General features: G+C 37.4%; 1 protein-coding gene across 4 annotated transcripts in view; it reads right to left on the bottom strand.

The window, feature by feature from the left end:
• Positions 1–1,930: 1,930 nt before the first annotated feature.
• The window catches only part of RBMS1 (RNA binding motif single stranded interacting protein 1), a 137,598-nt gene continuing 115,695 nt past the window's right edge, over positions 1,931–23,833 (bottom strand). For 3 of the 4 annotated variants that reach the window (XM_032216081.1, XM_032216103.1, XM_032216096.1), the window contains exons 7-14: positions 14,229–14,344; positions 13,193–13,242; positions 13,014–13,107; positions 9,958–10,008; positions 8,220–8,330; positions 6,594–6,674; positions 5,355–5,439; positions 1,931–4,379 (exon numbers count right to left, since the gene is read on the bottom strand). In XM_032216081.1, coding sequence (XP_032071972.1) covers positions 5,362–5,439; positions 6,594–6,674; positions 8,220–8,330; positions 9,958–10,008; positions 13,014–13,107; positions 13,193–13,242; positions 14,229–14,344 — 581 coding nt within the window. In that variant the 3' untranslated portion in view covers positions 1,931–4,379; positions 5,355–5,361. The remainder of the gene's footprint in view (positions 4,380–5,354; positions 5,440–6,593; positions 6,675–8,219; positions 8,331–9,957; positions 10,009–13,013; positions 13,108–13,192; positions 13,243–14,228; positions 14,345–23,833) is intronic. The other variant, XM_032216089.1, reaches the window with a different exon arrangement.

The following is a 23,833-nucleotide window of genomic DNA, read 5'->3' as shown; positions in this document are numbered from 1 at the left end:
CCTTCACCTATCTACAGAGGAAACCCTTTTGTCCTTTGTGCAAGCTTGGCAGTTCCTTTCCAACTCATGGCTCAGGGAAACTAATTGGAAAATATGCCAGAGCATGCATTTGGAGCAGATGGTCATGGTACTTTGCAGTCTGCCAGATTTCTGCCCTGGCTTGCTGCCCAGGGGGACCAAGTTATGCCCACCATCATGTGCCCCATAATCTTTGTGCAAAAGCATCCGGCTCAAGTTTAGAAAGAACCAAACTATTCTGCTTCGGAGAAGAATTGAAAAAGAGGAGTGTGATTGCAGCAATCCAGCAAGAAGAGAAGAGTTCTGTTATATTTGGCCAACATATTAAAATTAAGACAGAAAACCATCTTCCTATTCTGGCAAAGAAGCAGCTTCCTATTCTGGCAAAGAAGAGACTCTTCTTTTAGAATGCACAGAAACAATATTTTTACTCTAAATAATTCATCATCAGATACATTGGTCAGGAAAAAAGAAAGGGGAACGTGGCTCTTCTCAGAACTGAAAATATCTACAGGGAGGCGACAGACAAGCAATGTTACAGCCACCATGTCATCATCACAAATTTTATAAATTTCCACCAATCACATCAGGATGCAAATACATAATGATTGATTTACATCTTTTGGATAATCTTTTGGGTGACATTTGCTATTTTGGTGTAGCTTCTACTTGGTACCTGTAATTTTGTCAATAATGTTTATTTACAGGAAGTCCTTGACTTATAATCACAAGTGAGCCCAACATTTCTGCTGCTAAATTGGAGAGGTGTTAAGTGAGGTTTGCCCCATTTTACAACCTTTCTTGCCAGTTAAGTGAATCACTGCAGTTAAGTTAGTAATATGATTAAGTGAATCTGGCTTCCCCACTGACTTTGTCAGAAGTTTGCAAAAGGGGATCCCATGACCCCAGGACACTGCATGTGACCATGTGAAAAATGGTCATAATTGACTTTTTTCCATGCTATTGTAACTTTGAATGGCCATTAAATGAACTGTTATAAGTCAAAGACAACCTGCATTTGCTGTATATCCCATCTTTATTATTTTTATAAATAACTCAAGGCAGTGAATATATAACACACCTTCCTCCTCCTATATTCCCAACAATAACCCTGTGAGGTACATTGATTGAGAGAGAGTGACTGGCCTAAAGTAACTCAGACGGCTTTCATAGCTCAAGTAGGATTAGAACTCACAGTTTACTCGTCGTTTCTAGTTGAGCCTTAACCACTAGACTCGACTATCTCCAATGTTTGGTGCTGGGGTAGGAACTGGCATAGAATAGCATTCAATTGCAAGAAGCTCTTTCAAAATGGTGTACTTGTTCAGGAGTCGGAAAGGAGGGATGAAGGAAAAAACTTTCTGGATGTTTTGGGGGCAAATTGCTGTATTTTGGGTTTGATTTTTCTGGAAGGTAGTGAGTTTTGAACATTGTCTTTAGTTTGCAGAGGAAAATATTTTGATAGGTTATGTAAATATTATTGTCAGTAAAGCATATTCAAATAATGTGCAATATGTTATAACTTTGTATATGTTATAAAGATCACGTAAGACCTGAATCGATACTAGTTTTTTTTTAAGCATGAAAAAGTCTGGTTTTGTTTTGATGTTTTTTATTCAAAAGTTTTCAAAAGAAATAAAACAGAAAAAAGCTAACAATCTAATCAAATTTACAGTTCAAAAATGTCTTTTGGCATTTAACAACAAGTCCTAGGAAACAAAATGACAGAGTTATCTTGAACCGGACAAATAAGTTACCACTGGCAAGTTTGTGGCACTAGTAAAACAAAAATAAAAAAATTAACTCTCTTGATCATATAGATATCTCTATGAAAATCTTTTTTTCAATCTGTACAAAAGGTCTTTCTTCATAAATTATTTTTTTATAATTTAATGGCTGTCTACTATGTGATGTTTAAGTAATCGATTATTTTTTTTTATGTACAGAGGATACATTTTGCAAATCTTACGCAGATAATGTGTATGGCACTTCGTTCAGATTTTCCAACAGCATCTATTCCTTCCAGTGTTTCTGAAATCTTGGAAATTTAAGATGTATGGATTTCAACTCCCAAAATCCCACATCCAGTTATGACTGGGGAATTCTGACAATTGAAGTCCACACATTTTAAAGTTGCCAAGTTTGAGAAACACTGTTTTAACTCAAAGTTTAGCTAATGGAAAGAGAAGATCAAGTAGTAAATAACTCCTCTTCTTCTTTTTTGGAAACATGCCACCTCCAAGGAACAAGATGCAAGGAATCTGAACTCTGACAAAGCAGTCAATTCAAGGGAGCATAGAACCAATAATACCACAACTTTTTTTCTTTAAAAAAATAAAAAAATAGAAAACAAAAACAAAACGTATTTCTTATGTCTATGTAATTTATTAGAATCTACACTTCTCAGAGCAGCATTGACTTTTGAAACTATGAAATGTCACTGACATCTGTACTTGAATACTCACATAAAATTTAAAAACTAAAAAGGAAAACAAAAAGTGAAAAGAAGAATTGCTTAGGCCTAGCTCCCGAGCTAGGGTGATTTGGTCTGTGGTAACAGGGAGGGCCAGCAACCTGTCCCATTAGAAAAAGAAATAAGCCTTGAGGTAGATAACTGATCATACACAGTTGACCAGACAAGTACACAGTTTTGGAAGACAACTTAATTTACACATGCGATCATAATAAAAACGAGCTTTTAAGAGCAGTGAGTTTTTATCTAATACATTAAAAAGTACAAATAACAGTGTATTTGTGAAATCAGGAATTTCATAGTTTCAAAATTATTTTCTTCTTCTTTTCTTTACACTGAACACTTGTAGTGATGATGTAAAGCGTGGCACTGCTTGGATCCAAGTCTTCCTTCATGCTTTTTGTTTGTTTGTTTGTGTCCATACATCAATTAAAAATTATAAAACCTAAATGCAAATGTACAAAAAAAGGCACATTCTTCTAACCGCAAACTGGTCCGGCAAAAAGAAAAAAATAAAATAAAAAATAAAAGAGTACAGAAGACATAAACTGCTGAGACAATTCAGAATTATTGGTTACTGGCTCTTTTGTTCTTTGGTAAAGTTACCTTTAAAAAGTGCCAAGTCTTTATTTACCTAATATAGAGAGCGAGTACCCAATCTCATTCTTTTTCTACTTAAATCTCAGCTTATATTTTGAAAAAAGTCTTTTATCTTTTGCCTTTGCTGTAAAAGCAAATGTTTCTATTTGCTAGGTCTCAGTACAGCATTGTTTTTAAGCATTATCATTACTAGAAAGGACAGAAACATTCGGCAGATTCCCTCCCCCTCCCCCACCCAAACTCCCCCACCCTACAACTAAAAACATAATTAGCTTCTGGAAAAAAAAGGCAAAAAGTTTTTTTTTTTTTTTACATTGCATCATACAGCAGAGTTCCTAACTAGCAGAGGAAAACTAATTGGCATAAGGCCTTACAAACGATTTATTCTATTAAAATTTCCCCAGTCAGAAAAATGTGTTTCACACAAAACATTTCCCTATTCCCCAATCTTGCATTTCACAACCTTACATTATTATGTGAGGAAAAAAAAATCATTAAAAACACTTACTACACATTTTTAAAAAGCCAGATTTTTCAGCAATTTTTATCGACTACCTCTTAAAAGCCCTATCCTGCTGTTTTACAAGGCATAATAGACCAGCTTTGGTCAAAAGCATTCTACACCATTAGTTTGGACTACGTACTGAAACAGCTACAGCATTAAAAGAGTTAAGGCAAATTGGAATTGATAGAAAAAAGATGAGACACTTCAGACTACTTTTAAAGAAAACAAAAACTGAAAGCTATGAAAACAGACCCTACAATTGCAACACTGCACTAGAGCGAGACTCACACAGCAAGCACAGAACATCAGCATGGATGTTTTACTAATTTAAACTTCAAAAAAAATTATACATTTTTTTAAAAACTTAACACAAAAAATAAAATAAACCAAGAGACGGATTCTGTCATGCACATGGATGTGTCTCCATTTTGAGATGTGCGTGACCGGAATTATTTTTAAGTTTTTTTTCTCCTTTTTTTCCTTTTTTCTGTTTTTTTTGCGTCATAACACTTGATAAAAAATTTCTTACTAAAATAAACCTGTTCAAGGGGGGAGGGGAAAGGGAACAGCTATTAGGATGAATTTTAAGATCTTTTTTTTTCTTTTTCTTTATGCACCTTATAGAACTTATAGCAAAAATAGTTTCAGTTGATTTCATTATAAATAACGTTTTCAAGAACCTGTGCAAAACTGTCAATAATTTCTAAAGCACAATTGATCAGTAAAATCCATGATTGTTCCAGCCTTTGCATCCTTCTCTCGGCAAGGTCACCACCAACATACCTGGGGGAAAAAAAGAGTAAAAATACATTTCATTCCCAAATACCTCATTCCTAAAAACTAGCCTGCTGTAGGAATTTACTGAGGTTATAAACTTAAAGGGATAAAATCTTCTATGTGGAGCTTAGTTGACACCTTGCCCAAAGGCATATATGAATGAAGGGCAATGAATACGCTATTGTTTATTTGAAGGAGGTATATCAGTTTAAACAAGGGCTGATTCTTGGTTTACAAAGTACACCTGTGAAGTGACATGATATGTCAAAAAGGACGTGGTTTTGGTAGTTTTCCTGGCTTATTTTCCAATTCTCTTTTCACCATTTCTAGGCTTTCATAACACATTTCACAGAGACAAGAATGACTAAAAAAGAATTCCAAATTGGTGAAACAACCCATGGTTTAGTTTATGTATGTAATCTACATTTGATGTTAACATTTCTAAATAAATATATCTGATAACAATATCTCATATTATTTATTATGTGGACAAAATAGAAGCATTGAACATCTTTTTCCCAAATATGTAAAAATCATTTATTACAATTTCAGGTAGAAGGCAAGACATGTCCCAAAATTAAAACATAATACTTAGGATAATTCTTAGATGTATTTTCCTAAAAAGTTAATTGGAAGTGAAGTGAAAAATCCAAGGAAATTCTCAAATGCAAATATCAAAATATGGCTTTATAAGAATGGGAATTTATAGATATTCTAGAGGTTGGTATTCTAAGCAACCTAATAAAAATTTGCTACAATAAATGTATTTTTCTATAATCAACAGAAGGGAACTTCCTTTACAAGTTCATGGTTATAGCAGACAACTTTTGCTATTTTATTCTAGGATCTGAGAAAACATTCAGGGTACCAAATTCAGCATTATTTCACACTGGCTTCATAAAATTATTAGCATTAGTAGTCCTTTCTATTTTGGGATGAGAAAATATGTTTTACACTTCTGAAGAAATGTAACAATTTTACCTCACAATTACTTGTTTTGCTGATAAGTGTATGGAGAATGATCACTGGATGTTTCTACTGTAACTTGCTGCTGACCACTGGCCTCCTGTTAAAAAAAAATCACCAGCTATAGTATGAAAGGTATTCTAATTATTTCTAATTATTATTAAATTGGATCATGGAGCATATTTTATAAGAAAACATATCAAGAAAGACAGTTTTTAAAATTTGTGACATCATGTATAGTTAGTCCTTGACCTAGAACAGTTTGTGAAGTTCCCAATAGATGACCTAATTAATTTACGAGCCTCGAGGCAAAGTTCAAACAAAATCATTCATTTATTAGGATCAACATCTTGGCTTGATCTTCTATGGAGCCTAAACTGGCTTTCGCTTAATTGCGTTTGAACTTTACTCCTCTATCTCCTCCATTCTGTCATACGTCATATTCACAAACTAGGTTGTAGAAATATGAGATCCAACTCTGGCCGAAGGTATGCATGGAATCCTCCCTTGAATGCCAACCTGATAATAGCCATGGCAACACTTTAGAAGTTGACAGTTATTTTATTGACCCTTCCAAGTCACGATGACACTGAAAAAAATGACTTATGACTGTTTTTCACACGACCATTGCAGCATCCAATGGTTGTATCATCAAAATCCAGACAACTGACTCATAACAGTTGCAGTGTGCCAGGATCACGTTATCAACGTTTGTGACTTTCTGACAAGCAAAATCAATGGAGAAGCCAGACTCACTTAATAACTGTGTTACTAATTTGACAATTGCAGAGATTTACTTATCAACAGTAGCAAGAAGGGTCGTAAAATGGGGCAAAGCTCACTAACTAATGTCTCGCTTAGCAACAGAAATTTTGGACTCAATTGTGGTTGTAAGTCAAGGACTACCTGTAGTATTATGTATTACAGTTGGGCATTTTTCTTAAGACTCTGCATCACTGGTTCTCTACGAAGATTGCATGAAAGCACATCAACAAACACACACACACACACACTTATACCATAGTTGCTTTTATCCCTCTCTATTAATCAAATTCTTAAGAAGGCATATGTAGAATTTTCATTTTATTTGTTTGTAAAATTTAGGCACCACCCATCTCACTCAGAGTAACTCAAGGCAATGTACAGTGAAAAACATAAAAGCCTAAATACCATTTAAAAATATGATGCATCAATAAGAGTAGCAAAAACAACCACCAAGAATTCATACCAATAATATAGTAAAGATTTTCTCACCTCAACTGGAACAGCTGCAGTGGGGACATGTGTATACTGGGGAATATAAGCTCCTTGCATAGCTGTTGTGGCAGGCATGTACTACAAAAAAGGCAGATAATACTGTATATTCAATTCAATGGAGCACAGACAAGCATGTTAGCATTTTACATATAAGCACATTGAAGCATGTTACCATCTGAGATATAAGGCCTAATAAATATTGTGTGCACCATAACTTGCTTGTAAGAGTTCTCTTTTGTTTTTGCTTAGCCATGATTCATAATCATAGTTGAAATGGCAAACCATGATTAATGTAGGTTTAATAATTCCAAACAAAACATAGTGTATTTAAAAGTAGATACAGCTTTTATCCAAATGTGTGATGGAGAGGATGGAGTAATGTAGAAAACTTGTTATAACTTATTTAGATAAACTATGACGAATTTAGCCAGTGGAGGTATTTATTTATTCATTAAAAAAATTTATATGGCCACCCAATTCATTCATTTTGACTCTATAGGCAGCTTACAGAGCTGTGATAGTACAGATGTTAGAATACAGGCCAATTCTGTTGACTGCCGACTACCAGCAGTTCGATTCTCACCGGCTCAAGGTTGACTCCGCTTTCCATCCTTCTGAGGCCGGTAAAATGAGGACCCAGATTGTTGAGGGCCATATGCTGACTCTGTAAACTGCTTAGAGAGGGTTGCAGAGCACTATGAAATGGTATATAAGCCTAAGTCCTATTGCTATTTCAGAACAAGAATGCACGATCCCAGATTATTAAAAAAATAAAGTCCTTGATTTACAACAGTTTGTTTAGTGACCGCTAAAAATTACAACAGCATTGAAAAAAGTGGTTTATGACCATTTTTTATAGTGATGATCTTTGCAGCAACTTCATGATCATGTAATCAAAATTCAGTTGCCTGGCAACTGATTCATTTTTATGACCTTTGCTGTGTCCCAGGGTCATGTGCCCACCTTTTGCAACTTTCTCATGAGGAAAGGCAATGGGGAAGCCAGATCAACTTAACAACCAGGTTACTAACTTATCCACTGCAGCGATTCACTTAACAACTATAACATAAGTCATAAAATGGGACAACACTCACTTAACAAATGTCTCGCTTAACAACAGAAATTTTGGGCTCACTTGTGGTCGTAAACCGAGAACTACCTGTAAAAGTGTGGTTTAAGGTGTTTTGTTTGTTTTAATGTCACGGAGAAAGAAATCAAGTGTTTCTGAAATCATTTTAACCAAGTCACTGGCAATGTTTTCTATTTTTAATTTGTAAGGCATTTTATCTAGCAATGCCAGCTCTTGTTGGCAGATAAGAGACAGATAAATCATAGTAGATTCAAGAGCTCACTCACAATGCATGTTGACACTACTGGTATCAAGCGGTTAAGATCATGTATTTTGGAGAAATATGGGAAGAAAAGCAGCTACATTCACCAATCAAATCTGCTAATGTCCATGTTCCTCTCTTGAAAAAAAATATAATAGTGAACTTTAGGAATTTTATGAATGGATTTCTAGTGGGTTTCTAGTGGATACACTCTTACCAGATAATGGAAATGCTATAAAATAGAAAGGTAACTTTTGTCATTAACGGGAGTTTATTGGCATTGGCTACGTACTGTTCCAGTGCTGCCCAATGAAAGGTGGCTCATCTGTTGGGCCAGTGGACTTATCATTGATGCCGGCTGCAAAGACATGGTGTGCTCCATGGAAGGAGTTAATACAGCCCCCTACCAGAATGAAAGAGACAGGTTTAAAACACTTCCCAATGTGGTTATTTCATTCTCTTTTAGAAAAGTTGTACGCATATGATGTTTTTATAGAAAATAAAAGGTTTTGATTTAGGACTGTTTCATGCATTTTGTAAGATGCATTTTGAACTTGGGCCAATCATTCTCTCTTAGCCCAACTCACCTCACAGGGTTGTCATGGTGTGGAAAATAGGAGAAGGAAGGTGGGTTGTATATGTTCTTGCCTTCAATTATTTGCACAAATAATAAAGGCAGGATACAAACGAAAGAAATAAAAGAAATTTAAGATCTTTATTAAAATAGCACACTTAGTTTTTGAAATGACTGGTTGAGAAAACATGCTGGAAGATGAAATTATGAAATTCATATAATTATGAAATTGCTGTTCATTGCAAGATTATCACAATTTAAGGAAAGATTATCACAATTTAAGTAAATATGTGGGATTCTACTGAAATATGTGGGATTCTATAGAAGGGGGAAATCTTCCAACTCCTCAGCCATAGGAAAATGTCACCTTCATGGCATTTCCTGAGAGTTTTCTAACCTCTATAAAGGATCATTTTTTCCCTAGGTAAAACACATGGATCTTGTTACTGCAATAGTTGGGAATTCCACTTTTTGCACAAACTCCAGTTCTCCCCTCTCCTTAAACAAAAAAACAAAATGGATGTTATGGTCACTGGCTCCATTTTACTGGTGAAGTTCTCTAGGAGGAAAAATGTTCTGGAAATCTCTGTCTGTCCAGTACGGAATTGGAAGGGACCATCTAAGCCAATAAATCTAACTCTTTGCAGCATGCAAGAAACAAGATGCTGGATTAAATGGAACATTTGTCTAATCCAGTATGGCTAGTTTGTTCTATAGGTAAGAATATTTCTGGTCAAATTATTTTACCAGGGCAGTTAGTGAAGTATTTTTAATGGGCTCCATATATGGCTGTACAATATCACCCAGCCCCAGATATAGACTTCAAGTCTCTCTAAACTAAATTCAGTGGGAGAAGTGAGCACAATACATTTCCTAAGTGGACTCCTAAGCTTCAGAAGTGATAGATCTAGGATTTCCTGCCAGGAACTGTGTATCTAAAGATATGGGCACACACACACATACCTGTTTGTGCATGTATATATGTATTTATAGCTATCCCCAAGTTAGTGCCTTTCAGGTATATGACAACCCGTGACAAATCACTCTAGTATCTTCCAGGCAGTATACAGTATAATCATAGGTTTTCATTCCAGTTTTACAGCTTTCCATCTTTGCTTCCCACTTACAGCTATTATTTTGTTTCAACAGAGGTGGATAAAATTGATCCAACAGTCACTTGGTTGTTTAGATGAGGGGGCTTAAGGATAAGATGGAATTTATCAATGGTGATGGATTGTATAATGTTGTATTAGATTGATGCCCGACTTCCAGCAACTCTGGATGGTTAGTTTAGTGTATGCAGTATTTTGTGCCTGCTATAGAATATAGGTATATGGGTTTATATAGTCCAGCTCTGATTATATAAATCCATAAAGGTAGTAACAATTCCCATTCTCCCCATTCCCATTCCAAGAGCAGAGTCAGAGCAACATTAAGAGAAATAGTGCATGCTTACAGGATGCTGCATTATATATGGTTGAGGCTGCATCCAGGAGGGACTCTGCACCTGGAAAATAAAACAAAAAACCACTTTTAACAAATTTGTATTAATTATGCATTGCTTACAGAATGTTCAGTGTATCTTCAACTATGTAGCTTTCAATAATGCTAAGTTCACAGATATTGTTGGATGACAGCTATCATCCTAAGTTTTCACTGCACTTGACCACCTTCTGAAGCCTCAAGGTTGGGAAGTGGCTTAAGTTGATAGGCTGGCTGCAAGAGATGAAAATTCCAGAGCCAATATAGGACAACCTGAAAGACTGTTAATTCACACTACCCTTTACTTAGAAGACACTATAATCCCCGCCACGCTCCACCCAAAATGTATTAGTGCAGTACCACAAATGATTAAGCTGTAAACAATTCCTCCCTTTTTTTAACCATAAGCAGAAAGCTGAATACCAGCAATCCCGATCTGACATTGCAAAGGTACAGGATGTGATCCCCTCAGCAGAGTTTTCACAGACAACAAAGCCGAGGGAGGGGTCTGGCTAAGCGGTAACATCTGTTTCCTTTTTTTTAAAAAGACCAATTGGGATTTACAGTAGAGAAGGTTATTTCTTGAGCCTTAGAACTGTCAAACTCGGACTGCAGTTAAGTTTAAAACTTGATTGTAAACATGTCCTTCATTTGGGATGAATACTCTGGATGAAAGGAACAGTTAATAGAGCTTAATCAGACAAAGTTAGAACTGGGGGAAAGTCTACCTTGGCTCTGATAAGGATCATCTGGACATTTTGAGAGAAAAAAAATCTTGAAAGGTTTCTACCTAAAATAAATGTGCTGCTTATGAATGTCTTAATTCTATAATGACTGCTAGGTGTTGATACCTCCATTTTCCTTTTCAGTGAACTGTAAAACAGCATACTGAAAGTTCAGAATGGCAAGTTTCACAGGTTCATATCTTGATTGGATAAACATGGGTACAAATTAAGTTGGCCTTTATGAACACATAGTACATACACAAAGCAGGCTGTAAAGAAAAACAACCTTGCAACCACACTCTTTGTTCTGTGCATACACATGTACTATATTTAAGTCGAATTTTGAATGAGGGACAGAGGTGGGTTGCTCCCAGTTCGGACTGGTTTGGGTGAACCGGTAGAGGGAATTGGGCCTAGGTCGCCGAATGGCTGGCTGGACATGCCCCGAACCAGCCTGCTCGGATGCTCACCCTGCCTCGCCTTGACCACGTGGATCCACAGAATTGCCTCCTCCTGCCTACACATGGGTAAGCAGCATTCATGCTTGCCTAACCCCCCCTCCCCGCTGGCTGCAGCCCAGGCCCTGCCTGGTCAACTGGGTGGATGGCTGGGAAAGCGGTGAGCGAGCGGCCGGGACTAGCCTGGCCTCCAACACTCTGTCCGGCAGGGGTAGTGAGCAGTAAAGCAAGTGAGCCCTGGGCCAGCATCCCTGCCTCTTTTCTCCGAGAGCCAGGAGGCATGGCCAGCCTTCCCTGCTGCTGAGCCATTCCCTTGCCATCCATGTGGAGCCTTTGCCAGAGGGGTGCCTCCCATTTCACCCCATGCATGGCTCCTCCCCACTGGCTGCAACCCAGGCTCTGCCTGGTCAGCAAAGCAGTGGGCATGTGGCCGGGATCGGCCTGGCCTCCAATGCTCCATCTGGCAGGGGTGGTGGCAATGAGCAGTAAGGGATGCGAGCCCCGGGCTGGCATCCCTGCGTCCTTCCTCCGAGAGGAAAGCAAGGCTTCTTTGCCAGCCTCCCAGTTAGCAAAACAAATTTTCGCCAGTTCTGTGGGCATGGCTAGGTGGGGGGGGGGGGATGTGACTCAATTGGCATGGGTGATGGCAAGTGGGTGACATGCTCCCCCCAGCCATGCCCACAGAACTGATAGTAAAATTTTTTGAAACCCACCCCTGAAGAGGGAGAACTAGAGCCATTTATCCACACCCCTTACTCAAAAGCTTCATTTGGAGGAGGATTCAGAAGTAGCAGCCAGTGAAGTCTGCAAAAGCTATTAACCCCCTTCAGTAGAATGTGGGATTGATTTCCCTGTGCCTTCCTGTCTGGCAGGGCCTTCCTCCCAAGCACACTGGGCAATCGCACACTGGGCAATCACCAATCAATACCCTCAGCAGACTGGGACTGGGCAGGGATCCACATTGGCTGAAAGAGTTCCTTTGCCCTTAACCAAGCCAATTTTACTCCCTGATGGCAAGAGGAAAAGGCAGTGGTTTAGCCGTTCTCAGTAACACTGTTTTTGTTTTCTTTCTTTCCCTCTTCTGAACCACTGAAGCTAGCACGGTCTCTGGAGTCTGATCTTACACAACCTTCCCAAGAGAGATGTCGAGTTAAAGAAAGTGTGAGATTGCTCACTCTTTCCTCAACCCTGAAGGAGGTTCCTTGGGTTTATCTCTCAATGTTTTGTCAGATCTTGCACTAAATAGAAAGGAAGTGAACAGGAGGATCTACTTGAAGGCTTACAAAATAATCTATAAGTACTCCAGGGATCTTTCCTATAAAATGTACTAACATACACTTTTAGGGAGGTTCTTTACTCTCATAGTGAGTAAGCAAGCTTTTGGGGGGCAGGCCTGTTTCCTTTCAGCAAATCTGATAAATAATCTGATGTTTTCAAGGTTCCCTCAAACACAATGCATTACTTCTATTTTAGCAATATTTTTAAATGACAGAAGCTTTTATCCCCCCCTCCCCCCCAGCTGCACCTATCAATTTCTATACAACAGGAAACCAAGGAGCTGTTTACTCAGAAATTTGTGTGGAATTTACACTACAGCTATTCAATGTAGTTTTGCATTACCTTTGGCATTCTACACCAGCTTTCCTCAACCTGTTTTCCTTCCAGATGGATAATCCTTAATTTCTAGAGCTCTTATCAATGGGCTTTTGAGGGAATTTGAGAACTGAGGGCTCCTCATCTAGATATGCCCAGATTTGGTAAGGCTTTTTAATTTGTGTAATACAGATGAGTCACTTATAAAGGAAACATAATTCTACTGTTAATTCTGCTAACCTTGAAATACTCACCTGGTATGTAGAAACTGGAGAAGCTATATATGGCGTGATAGATGTTTGAGTGATCATTCTGTTTGTTGCAATACTGTATGGTGAGGGGTAAAATCTAGAAAATACATATATCTTCATTATTAACTTTTTAAAAGATACAGGAAAATCAACTGCATTTATTAAGTGCTTAATTTACATACCCGTTTTGTAAAGCAGCTGTAGTTGGATCGTAAGTGAGTGTCATCCCAGCCTTTAGGAAAAGGAGCAATTAATCATCAATAAGCAATGGTTAGTAACCCAATCGAAACATTAACACCAGCCCATCTGTTTGAATTAATAAAAAATGATACAATGACAGCAGAGTATTTCAAGAAATGTTTTTTTTACCATAATTGATATACAAAAAGTAAAGTATTTAGGCATTTCAGTACTTATTCAATGAAACACAAGAGCTCCAATCAAAACATATTTTCACGTTAATTTAGCTTTGGCACTCAGCCACATATCCCCCAACGAGAGTATTTGCAATGCACCATTGCACTGCCCTGACTTTCCACAAGCATGCTTTGAAAGCCCAATGCAAATCTCAGCTACTATATATCTTGTTATTTACCGAACCTTTCAGGATATGCTGACTCATGATAGAAATGTGCTCACATAACCATGTGCCAGAATGTAGCTGAGCTGTTAAACCACACAATATGGACTCCACATGTGTGTTAGGAAAGAGGGTATTTTCAAGAATAGCAATAGTTGGAGCTCCTCCCTTGAGATGCACCAGCTGGCTAAAATACTAAGAAGCCTTCAAATGTTTATGAAACTTTGGAGGTGTGTGTCAATGCCCCTTGCTTTTCTGACCTGACTTAGAGGCTATTCCGCTTCACAGTGCTGTGATTAGGTTATGGTTTGATTCGATTAAAAGATATTTGATTGCCATTTCCTTCCTTTGCTGACGTGCAATTTTGATTCTATTGCATTTTGTTTATTGCTCTTATTGATTCGACTCTTAGTCACAAAGCAGTAGTTTTTAACAAAATTAAAATAAAAGAAAACATCCCTAAAAAGGGATTGCATATTTATGATTTTAATTTCAATGTTTATATTATCAAGAAGGCAAATAGTACAGAATTGTAAAACCCTGTTGCACAATACAGAGGAATGACAAAACAAAGTACTATTTACATTACTTTCTTAATCTACACACATAAACATTAAAAGGTTGAAATGAGAACTTACAAGTCTCACCTCGCCTTCTCTGTGCCATGCTCTTCCATTTTGTATATATTTGTTCTGATTCTGTCTCTTTTTTTGTCCTCCATCCGCAAACTTGCACAACAAAGGTTCTGTAGGAGCTAAACAAAATCCTTTAGGATTAATTTGATGCACTAGTCTCTGGGATTACAAAATGATATATATTCTTCCCACCATTTGAAGAGTGCCATCTTATATATCTTAATTATCTAGATCAGCAACCTAGTATACATAAATGTGTGCAGATTACTGAATCAATAGGACTATTATCTTTACATCCAGCCAAGTCAGTAAGATGAATATAAAGTAACAGGTAGTCCTTGACATATGACCTGAACTGATCCTGAAATTATTAAGTTAAAGCACTACTATAAACAGAAATAATTTTCTAGCCTCTTTTGTGGCAGTTGCTAAGTGAACACAGTGGTCATTAAGTGAATGTATTCATGTGAATGGGCCGAAACCAGCAAAAAACATATTGAATTATAGTCACAAGAATGCAGAACATCATGACCTATTGTAAAGATGATCCATCCCACATGCATTCACGTGACTATAGGGATTAGGAGAGACAATTTATAATGGCCAGAGTGCTGCATAGCCCCCTTTCTGTGGCTGTCATAACTTCAAAGTCATAAAATAGTCATAAAATAACCAGTCATTAAGCGAGGACTCTCTGTAGGAGAATGCTCATTTCAACTCAGTACATTTTCAACTACTGATTTTCCCCTTTCTGTTTATTGTACAATTGTACAATTGTACATTAGATAATAGTAAAGGTAGACAAATACACTAATAGAGGATTTATTCACTGACACAGAGAAATGCTCTAGACTAGAGGTTCTCAACTTGTGGTCCATTGACCTCTGGAGTGGCTGCAATGTCATCCCAGCAAATCCACAAATGTTTGAAGAAATATTACAATTTAAATCTTGAGTTAAGTCTTGGTGGTGTGTAGCCATGGTCCGTGGGCACAAAAGGTTTTATAGGGGGTTTATGGTGAATAAAATGTTGAGTACCACTGCTCTAGTGCATTCATGTTAGAGTTTTTCTCATTAGTTTTAAGGCAGAAGTTCTTTAAGACAAAAGTCTCCTATCTTCATATTCAGATACAATTTTTTCTAGCTTTTAGCGAATTTATCCTTTTGAAAATAGGCAGGCATGTGTGCACACAGAGAGAAAAGAGAGAAAGTTTGTGGTATCTGGATTCAGCAAGTGCAAGCCTGTAATATTTATTGTCATAAGTCTCACTGAATTCAACAGCTCCTATTGCTATATCTATGCCGAAACAGAATCTTTCTAGTGCAACTGTTCAGCAGTTCTTAATCCAAAGAAAGTATGTTTTTAAATTTTAGTCCTGCTTAACCAACATACTCCTTTCAATCCCCTTTAAATACAGATGATACACTGCACAGCTTCCCTGTTCATAGAGATTCTGCACCAACTGAGGTACAGGTAATCCCTGATATACATCCACAATCGAGCCCAACATTTCTGCTGCTAAGCAAGACAGTTATTAAGTGAACGGCATCCCATTTTATAACCTTTTTGCCACAGCTGTTAAGCGAATCACTGCAGTTGTCACATGGTCATTAAGCAAATCCAGCTTCCCCACTGACTACTTATCAGAAGCTCACAAAAGGAGATCACAACATGGGACAAGGCAACCATCACAAATACATGCCAGTTGCCAAGGATATTCCGAGATAAATTACATTCACACCTACATGGTTGGAGGGCAAATATAGATGGTTTGAATGCAAATCCATCCATCCATCCTTTTCTGCCCTTTAAATCAGAATTACAAAGACAGCAATGGATGGAAACTAATCAAAGAGGGATCCAACCTATAACTAAGGTGAAATTTCCTGATAGTGAGAACAATTAGCCAGTGGAACATCTTGCCTTTGGAAATTCTGGGTGCTCCATCACTGGAGGCTTTTAAAAAGAGACTGGACAGCAACCTTCTGAAATGGTATAGGGTATGAGTAGAGGATTGGACTGGAAGATCTCCAAAGTCCCTTCCAACTCTGATATTCTACATTTTATGAGATTGTAATATGTAACGTGTTCATTATAAACTGAAGTTTTTATCTAACTTCATAAACATATTCAATGGCTAGGGATTCTAAGAAATTCTATTATAAAAAAATCTAGTGAGTGGAGGAAGATTGCTTTAAGCTCTGAAAGACTGAATCTTGATGATGCTTTAATTTTTAAGTACTTCTGTATGGAAAGATAGAATGATGAATGAATACCTGAAAATAGTCTGCAAATGTAATTTGAACTGTAAAGTTCACGTTAAGAGGAATGTGTCAGCTACAAACATGATGGGTGGAAGCTGGCAGATACAAAAAAAAGAGGTCCTTTTTGGCAGTGACACTATATATATGGAATTTCTTTCCCCCAGGAGATGCAATTAGCTTTCTTCCTGTTGACTTTTACGTGGGCTTTTAGTGGCTCCATTTTTCTTCAGATTTTATCATAGAATGGCTGACTGAACAGAACTATTTTGACTAAAACACAGCTGTTCCTCCCTTTCCTTGTAATACACTTAATGACTCCATAGAAGCACTACCATAAAGTCGGTTGTTAATACTTTCAGCTAATAATAATTTTCCTGCTTCACTGATTTTCAGCAAACAACATCCCATAGACTATATAAACCCTGTCTCACAAAATAATAATATGAAAGATATAAACCATAAGCTTGAGAATTCTGGGATGTCTAATCATCCCAACCACTCCTGCTGCCATTTTGCATTAGCAATGCAGTAATTTGCATTTCACGTGGTGCTTTTGAATTGAATGCTATTTATAATGATAGGACATGTTGTAGTGGGAATTATTTCTTTACTACACATTTCTACAGTGAACAAAGCTAAAATTGTTGTGAACAATTGTTTTGAGATTTCTCCATTACCTGTGAGTTCCAGTAATTTATCAATTTTCAGGAAAATCAGTTTGTTATTTTTATAAAATATAAAGACAGGGATTAGACTGAATTACACTCAGATTACATTACTTGGGCTAGATATTCAGAAGTATGTTCTCAGCCAGTTTCCTTACTAATACCTGTTTAACCCTCATTTCCAGTAAAACACGCTGAAACTTTTTAGCAGAAAGATAATTCAGCAAGAAATATAATTTTAGCACACAAATTGAATTGAAAATTATTTTATCTTGATAGTGAGTGATCGGTAACCACTTTCAATGGGTTCATATGTTTAGTAACATAATCAGAAAAAGAATGTACTGTATTCTTCATCACCTCCCTCCCCAGATTTTCAATTGTACATTATTAAACCATATTAAGTTGCTCAAGGTAGTCCTCAAGATGTGACCCTATGTTCAGTTGCATGCTGCAATAGCAGCTAGGTGAAGCATCTCACTTAATGACCTCCCATCACTATTCTCCCCAATGAACTGTTAAATGAACATGCAGGTTGTTAAGCAGAGCATGGGGTGCCTCAGGAGTGGGAGAGGTTCCTGGAGGCATAGCCCTAGCCTTTCTTACTATATGAAATTGGCTCCCTAGACAAAACTGGGTAGATCAAACTGGACTGATTTGTGTTTAAAAAAAAAACATTTGAAACACAGTTTTGCATATTTTAGCAAATGTGGGGCATTTATCATTCTCTAGATGCTGCTGGATGAAATATCTCAGGAACAGATGAAGAAAAGCAGGATGTAAATGTAAACCATCATCATCTCCTCCTTCTCCTCCTCCTCCATCATCATCATCATCATCATCATCATGCAATGTTAAAGTGCAGTATGATAGGCAAACTCTGCCCACAGATGCAGTTCGATCCTGATAGGGTTCAAGGTTGAGTCAGTCTTCCATCCCTCTGAGGTTGGTAAAATGAGGTCCCAGATTATTGGGTGCAATATTCAAAATAATGCTTACCTTGTAAAACCACTCAGAGCGTGCTGTAAAGGGCTGTGGGGTGGTATATAAGCCTAAATACTATTGTTATTATAGCCACTATGCTTCCCTCCTTGCTGTAAGGATATAAATCCCATTTAACCTTGCATATGGAGAACTGAGTACCAAGAATTCTGGAATGAAATTATTCAAATTTCTGTCCTATTCTTGGCTACTGGATTACATGACCCTATGCCCCAACAGTTTACAATCTGTCTGATATCCCCTCATTAAGATCTTCCTCTTCTCTGCTTTGTGGAGATTTCTTGAGTTCTACTCAATTGTCTGGTTGGACAATTGGAAACAAAATATATAATAGGACCTTAACCACAGCCTATTTACACCTATGTTCCTCTGACTGGAATTCATTTTAAGTAAGCTTAAGAAAACTGGACTCACATACCAGGACACCAATTTATTTAAAAAATAGAAATGAGAGCAGTGCCTGCCTCAATGATATTCCTTCCTTTTTCTCCACATTCAGGAACATTTTCCCTTGTTTTAGTGCTGAAGTAACTCATTTGGGTAGCAAGCCCCAAGCATTATTTGAGTGCTCTCCACAGCACAATTAAAATTATGCAAATAAGCACTTCCCTTCTAGATTGCACATTATGGAATAGTAGCAAGTGGGATGCCTAGAGAGGAAGCCTTAGACCTAGGTGCCCGTGGGAGGACCCTAAACAGTCATTACTGTAAATCACTGATGGCAATCCCTTTCAAGTGTTTTTTTCAATACAGTGGATCACAAGAAAATAAATGGAGAGGCAAGGGCAAAACTCGGTTCCTTTGGTCCTTATTTGAACATTGATTTCACACATATTAAGTCTTGATTTCCTCATTTCTCTTAAGTTTGTTCTTGTTTCTAACAATGGCCCTTACAGCATAACTCTGCAGCTACTGTACTTTCATACATATTCTTGCTAACACTACCAACTTTCTTTAGCCTTATATCTATTCTATTCCAACAACAGCAAGAACTGAATAGGTTTTAATGCTTCCTTAGTTCTTTCTGAATAGCCCTAATATTGTAGACTGTCAGGGATCTTGCACTTTAGAGGTCCCTTATTCTATAAGGGATTTTAGAAATGTTTATAATATGTTATAGTATGAATTGCTATTTTTATCCTATGTCTGTATGGTGCTAAGTTAAAAGCACAGGGTTAATAGATATACTACCACTATGATTGTCACTTGCCTAGGCTATTTGTAGCTTTTTTGAAAATGGGACAGATGCCCAAAGCTTCCAAGTACTTCATTTGCACACTGTAGTATAAAAACATTTCTAGATAAATGCTTCTTACAAAGTTTAATAGAATAAAAGAGAGGGAGGGAGGGAGGGAGGGAGGGAGGGAGGGAGGGGAGAGAGAGAGAGAGAGAGAGAGAGAGAGAGAGAGAGAGAGAGAGAGAGAGAGAGAGAGAGAGAGAGAGAGAGAGAGAGAGAGAGAGAGAGAGAGAGAGAGAGAGAGAGAGAGAGAGAGAGAGAGATATGTTTATTCAGCATTTCCTGAACATCTTGCTATCCAAGAGTCCCAGCTTTTTCTCCTGTCAACCTATTTGGCCATTCTGCATTTGATTCCAGATGTTTTTTTCAGCTTAGAAGGATATGACAGCATGTCTTTTTTAGATGGTTTTCCATCCAAATCTGTTCAGTAACATGTCCTGACTTCTCTGTTTTTGCAGACTTTTCTCATCCAAACCAAGGTTGCTGATTTAGCCAACAGTCCCCCATTAGCAGGAATTTGTTTTTTGACAGATTTTTTTAATCCGTGTCCTACACAGAAATAAGCTGTGCTGCTAACAGACAGTAACTACTGCCTCTTCTGAAGCTGGAATGAAGCAAACCTTGCCCTTTTCACTATGCCAAGGAGCAAATCTGAATTTAAAAAGAAGCAAGCCAGACATCAGAAGAGTATACAAGACAGGTCATAAGTGACAATGTATAAGACGTTCTGAATGCAAACCATTTTGAATTCAAACAGCTGTATTTTGAGTTCAAAATAACTATTTGAAAGAATCAATTTCAGTCATTCCAAAATGCCCCAAAACAATCCATTTAAAGACCAAAACAACTGTTTTGAACACAAAACAGCTGTTCCAAGCTCAGAACAGAGATATCAACTTCAAACAGTTCAAATTCAGACCATTAGTCAGAAACTATGCGGACATATAAACACAAGCAAGGAATTTGATGCTATTAGAGGAAGCACAGGAAAAAAAGGACAAAAGTCTTTTGTCTGGTTCTAGAGAGTTGATTGCATCATATGCCAGTCAGCTGGGTATTAACTAATACCTTTGATAATTAACTGAATTATTACTATTAATAATACCTTAATAATAATATCCCACACTCTCTACATGGACGACTTGAAGCTGCATGGAAAAACACCATCTGAAATATAATCGTTGCTCAACATGTCCACTTATGTAGTTAAGATATTGCAATAGACTTTGGACTGGACAAATATGCCCTGTTTATCATCAAATGGGGAAAGCTGAAGGAATCAAGATGTCCTATGTAAATAAAATGACAAGTCTAGATGAAGATGATCATTATAAATATTTGGGCATCCTTCAGACTGACATCAAGCACAACAAAACCAAGAAAAATATTAGAAATATCAGGAGAGTGAAGAAGAAATTAAAGTCCAAACTCAGTGGAGGAAATACCATCAAGACAATAAACACTTGGCCAATTCCAGTCATTAGATACACAGATGGAATGGCAGACTAGACTCAAGCAGAATTAAAGGACTAGAAAAATAATGACAATGAATCATGCCCTTCATCCACACGACAATGTTGCCAGACTCTATTTACCAAGGAAAACAGGTGTGCGTGGAATCTTGCAAGTATATCAGACAATTGAAGAAGAAAAAAGGGCATGAGAAAATATGTTAAGGACAATGAAGAAGATGCATTGAAGCTAGTATACCAGGGAGGCCTGCCTAGTACTGTAGAGACCAAACCTGCCTATAAGAAAGACCAAATGAAGAACAGAAAATAGACATGGGAAGACAGAACATTACATGGCCAGTACATTTAAAGAATAGCAGGGAAAGCAGACAATAACAACAACTTGCAATGTCTAAGAGCAGGAAAGTTGAAAAAAAGAGACAGAAGGGCTAATTCTGGCTTCACAAGACCAAGCCTTCACAAGACCAATGCATAAAAAGCCAGAATTGAGAAGACAGCAACAGATAGCAAGTGCTGCCTCTGCAAAGAACCTGAGAAACAGTGGACCACCTGGTTGCTGCACGAATATTGTACGGACTGACTACAAACAATGGCACGACAAAGTAACAACAATGGTGCATTGGAAGATCTGCAAGAAATATCATTTGCCTGAAAGCAAGAACTGGTAAGACCATAAAAGAGATAAACTAATAGAAAATGAAGAAGCTAAGGTACTCTGGGACTTTAGACTCCAAACAGACAGCCACCTGCCACATAACACCCCAGACTTAACAATTGTTGATTAAAAAAGGTTAAAAAAAAGTCCAGATAACAGATGTGGCAATATCTGGAGACAGCAGAATAGAAGAGAAAGAACTGGAGAAGATAACCAAATGCAGAGGCCTGCAAATAGAAATAGATTGACCGTAGCAAATGAAAGTAAAGTCATAGTCATAGGTATCTTGGGTGCAATCCCAAAACAACTGGAGTACCACTTGAACACCATCAGCATTGACAAATTCAACATCAGTCAATTGCAAAAACCAGCTTTACTTGGAACAGTTTACATCTTGCGAAGATACCTCTAACACAATCAAACATCTACATCTGCCTATTCCAGGTCCATGGGAAGTATTCAATAGGTGGACAAAAATGTCAAATCCCACCTGAACATCTGGCTGATTTACTTAGAACAACTTACATCCTACGATGATACCATTAATATTGTTAAACAACAACATCTGCCTATACCAGGTGCTTGGAAAGGTCTAGACAAAAATGTCAAATCCAGTCTTAAGCATCTGGCTGATTGTGTGATCAATGATTTATTAAACATATATTCTGCCCAACTCTTAATGACTCTGGACGGCTCATAACAATATAATAAAAAAAACCATAAACAATAGAGATAAAAAAATGGCAGATACTTAATCCATTACTTTTAAGGACAAAGCAAACATTAAAATCTTATTAGGTGATTGTCGTATTATAAATGCTTCCTTGCATTAAACTCAAGTCTATTTACTTTTCATGCATTAGCAAACACTGTTTCCAACATTAAAGATGAAATCTAGCTTATCCTATCAGAGACAATTACCACAAGCTATTTAAGTTTCTTTTTATTTCAAGATGCAGCAGTAGCTGTTATCACATATACAGTATCAATATTCTGGAAGAGTCAGAGTTAATCATTGGGAGCTTGTAATGAATTTCAGAAACCCAACTGTTAATTCCCCATAACTTTAATCAAATCATAGCTCTCCAGGCAGCCAAAGAGAGTATTACGAATTCCTTAGCAATTAGAAGAGTTTGTCTTAATTTTATTTACTTTTCCCACAAAGCTATGTCCTTCTGGTCAGCATGGGGCCCCTCAAAAGCGGCTGACTTTTCAGAGAATATCAATGAGCAAAGCAATAGCCACTAGTAAGAATATGGAAAAAGAACATATATTTGTTAAGAAGGTCTACAATACTGAACGGTATGGTTTGGGCATATAACAATTATGAGATAAATCACATTTACTTCCAATTCTTTCTTAATCTAAATTCTGCTGCTCAGCCCTGCTCTTCCCAATGTCATATCATTGTAATATCACTGGAAAGTAGAAGAAAGGCTTTCTTCCTGATTGAGTTAAAAAAAGGCTTCCTTTGTTGACTGATCAATTGGTTGGTGGATGTAGTAAGTGCTCCTCTTATCTTGAACCCCACTTCTGGTTCATTATTTTTTATTTTTTTTAATCCTATAGAGAAATATGTTACTCTATTCTGGCAGATGTTGACAATAAAAGGGTGTTCACTTCTGGCAGTATTATGAGTTATCATAAGTTGAGAGCTGTCCATCACAAAATGGGTTGGGATTTTAACAGCAGTCAATGAATACATTAATTTTTATTTACAGCAACTCTTATTATCCCCCCCCCCCCGGCTTTTGCAATAGTAACATACAAGATATTGTGGCATGATCAGCAGCAGCAACAACAGCCAATGAAAGAAAAAACGCACGATCAGCTTCAAATAATGATATACATGTGTACCAAAGTTTCATATGAAGAGTCACATTCAGTGCTAGCAAGCAAAGAAATCTATGCGAAGTGAGCTAATTAAAAACTGAAGACTCATTTGATCCTTCCTCTTCCTGCACACACATTCCAGAATTATTTACTACAGCTGCAGGAATTTGAAGTACTGTAATGTATGCCTTAGTGCTAAAATATTAGATATTAGTCTTCCGTCTGGTCTCCTTTTGGTTACAGTAAGTGGAATAAATAATGCTTGCACTACTGAATAGTTTGAACGCCAGAGGCAACAGTATCCGTAATCTCCCTGTTCACATACAGCAACCTTTTCAGAGTTTCTGCAATCATGTGAAAATTCCCACAAAAGGGTACTCAGTGTACAAGAAAAGTGCTACAGAAGAATGGCCAGCGACACTGACAATAGCCTAATTCACAAGTCGCGTCTGTCCACATGACTGTCTGCTGAGAGAAGAA

The sequence above is a fragment of the Thamnophis elegans genome, chromosome 1, assembly GCF_009769535.1.
Source record: "Thamnophis elegans isolate rThaEle1 chromosome 1, rThaEle1.pri, whole genome shotgun sequence".
Lineage (NCBI taxonomy): Eukaryota > Metazoa > Chordata > Lepidosauria > Squamata > Colubridae > Thamnophis > Thamnophis elegans.
This window is presented reverse-complemented; position numbering and strand designations above follow the sequence as displayed.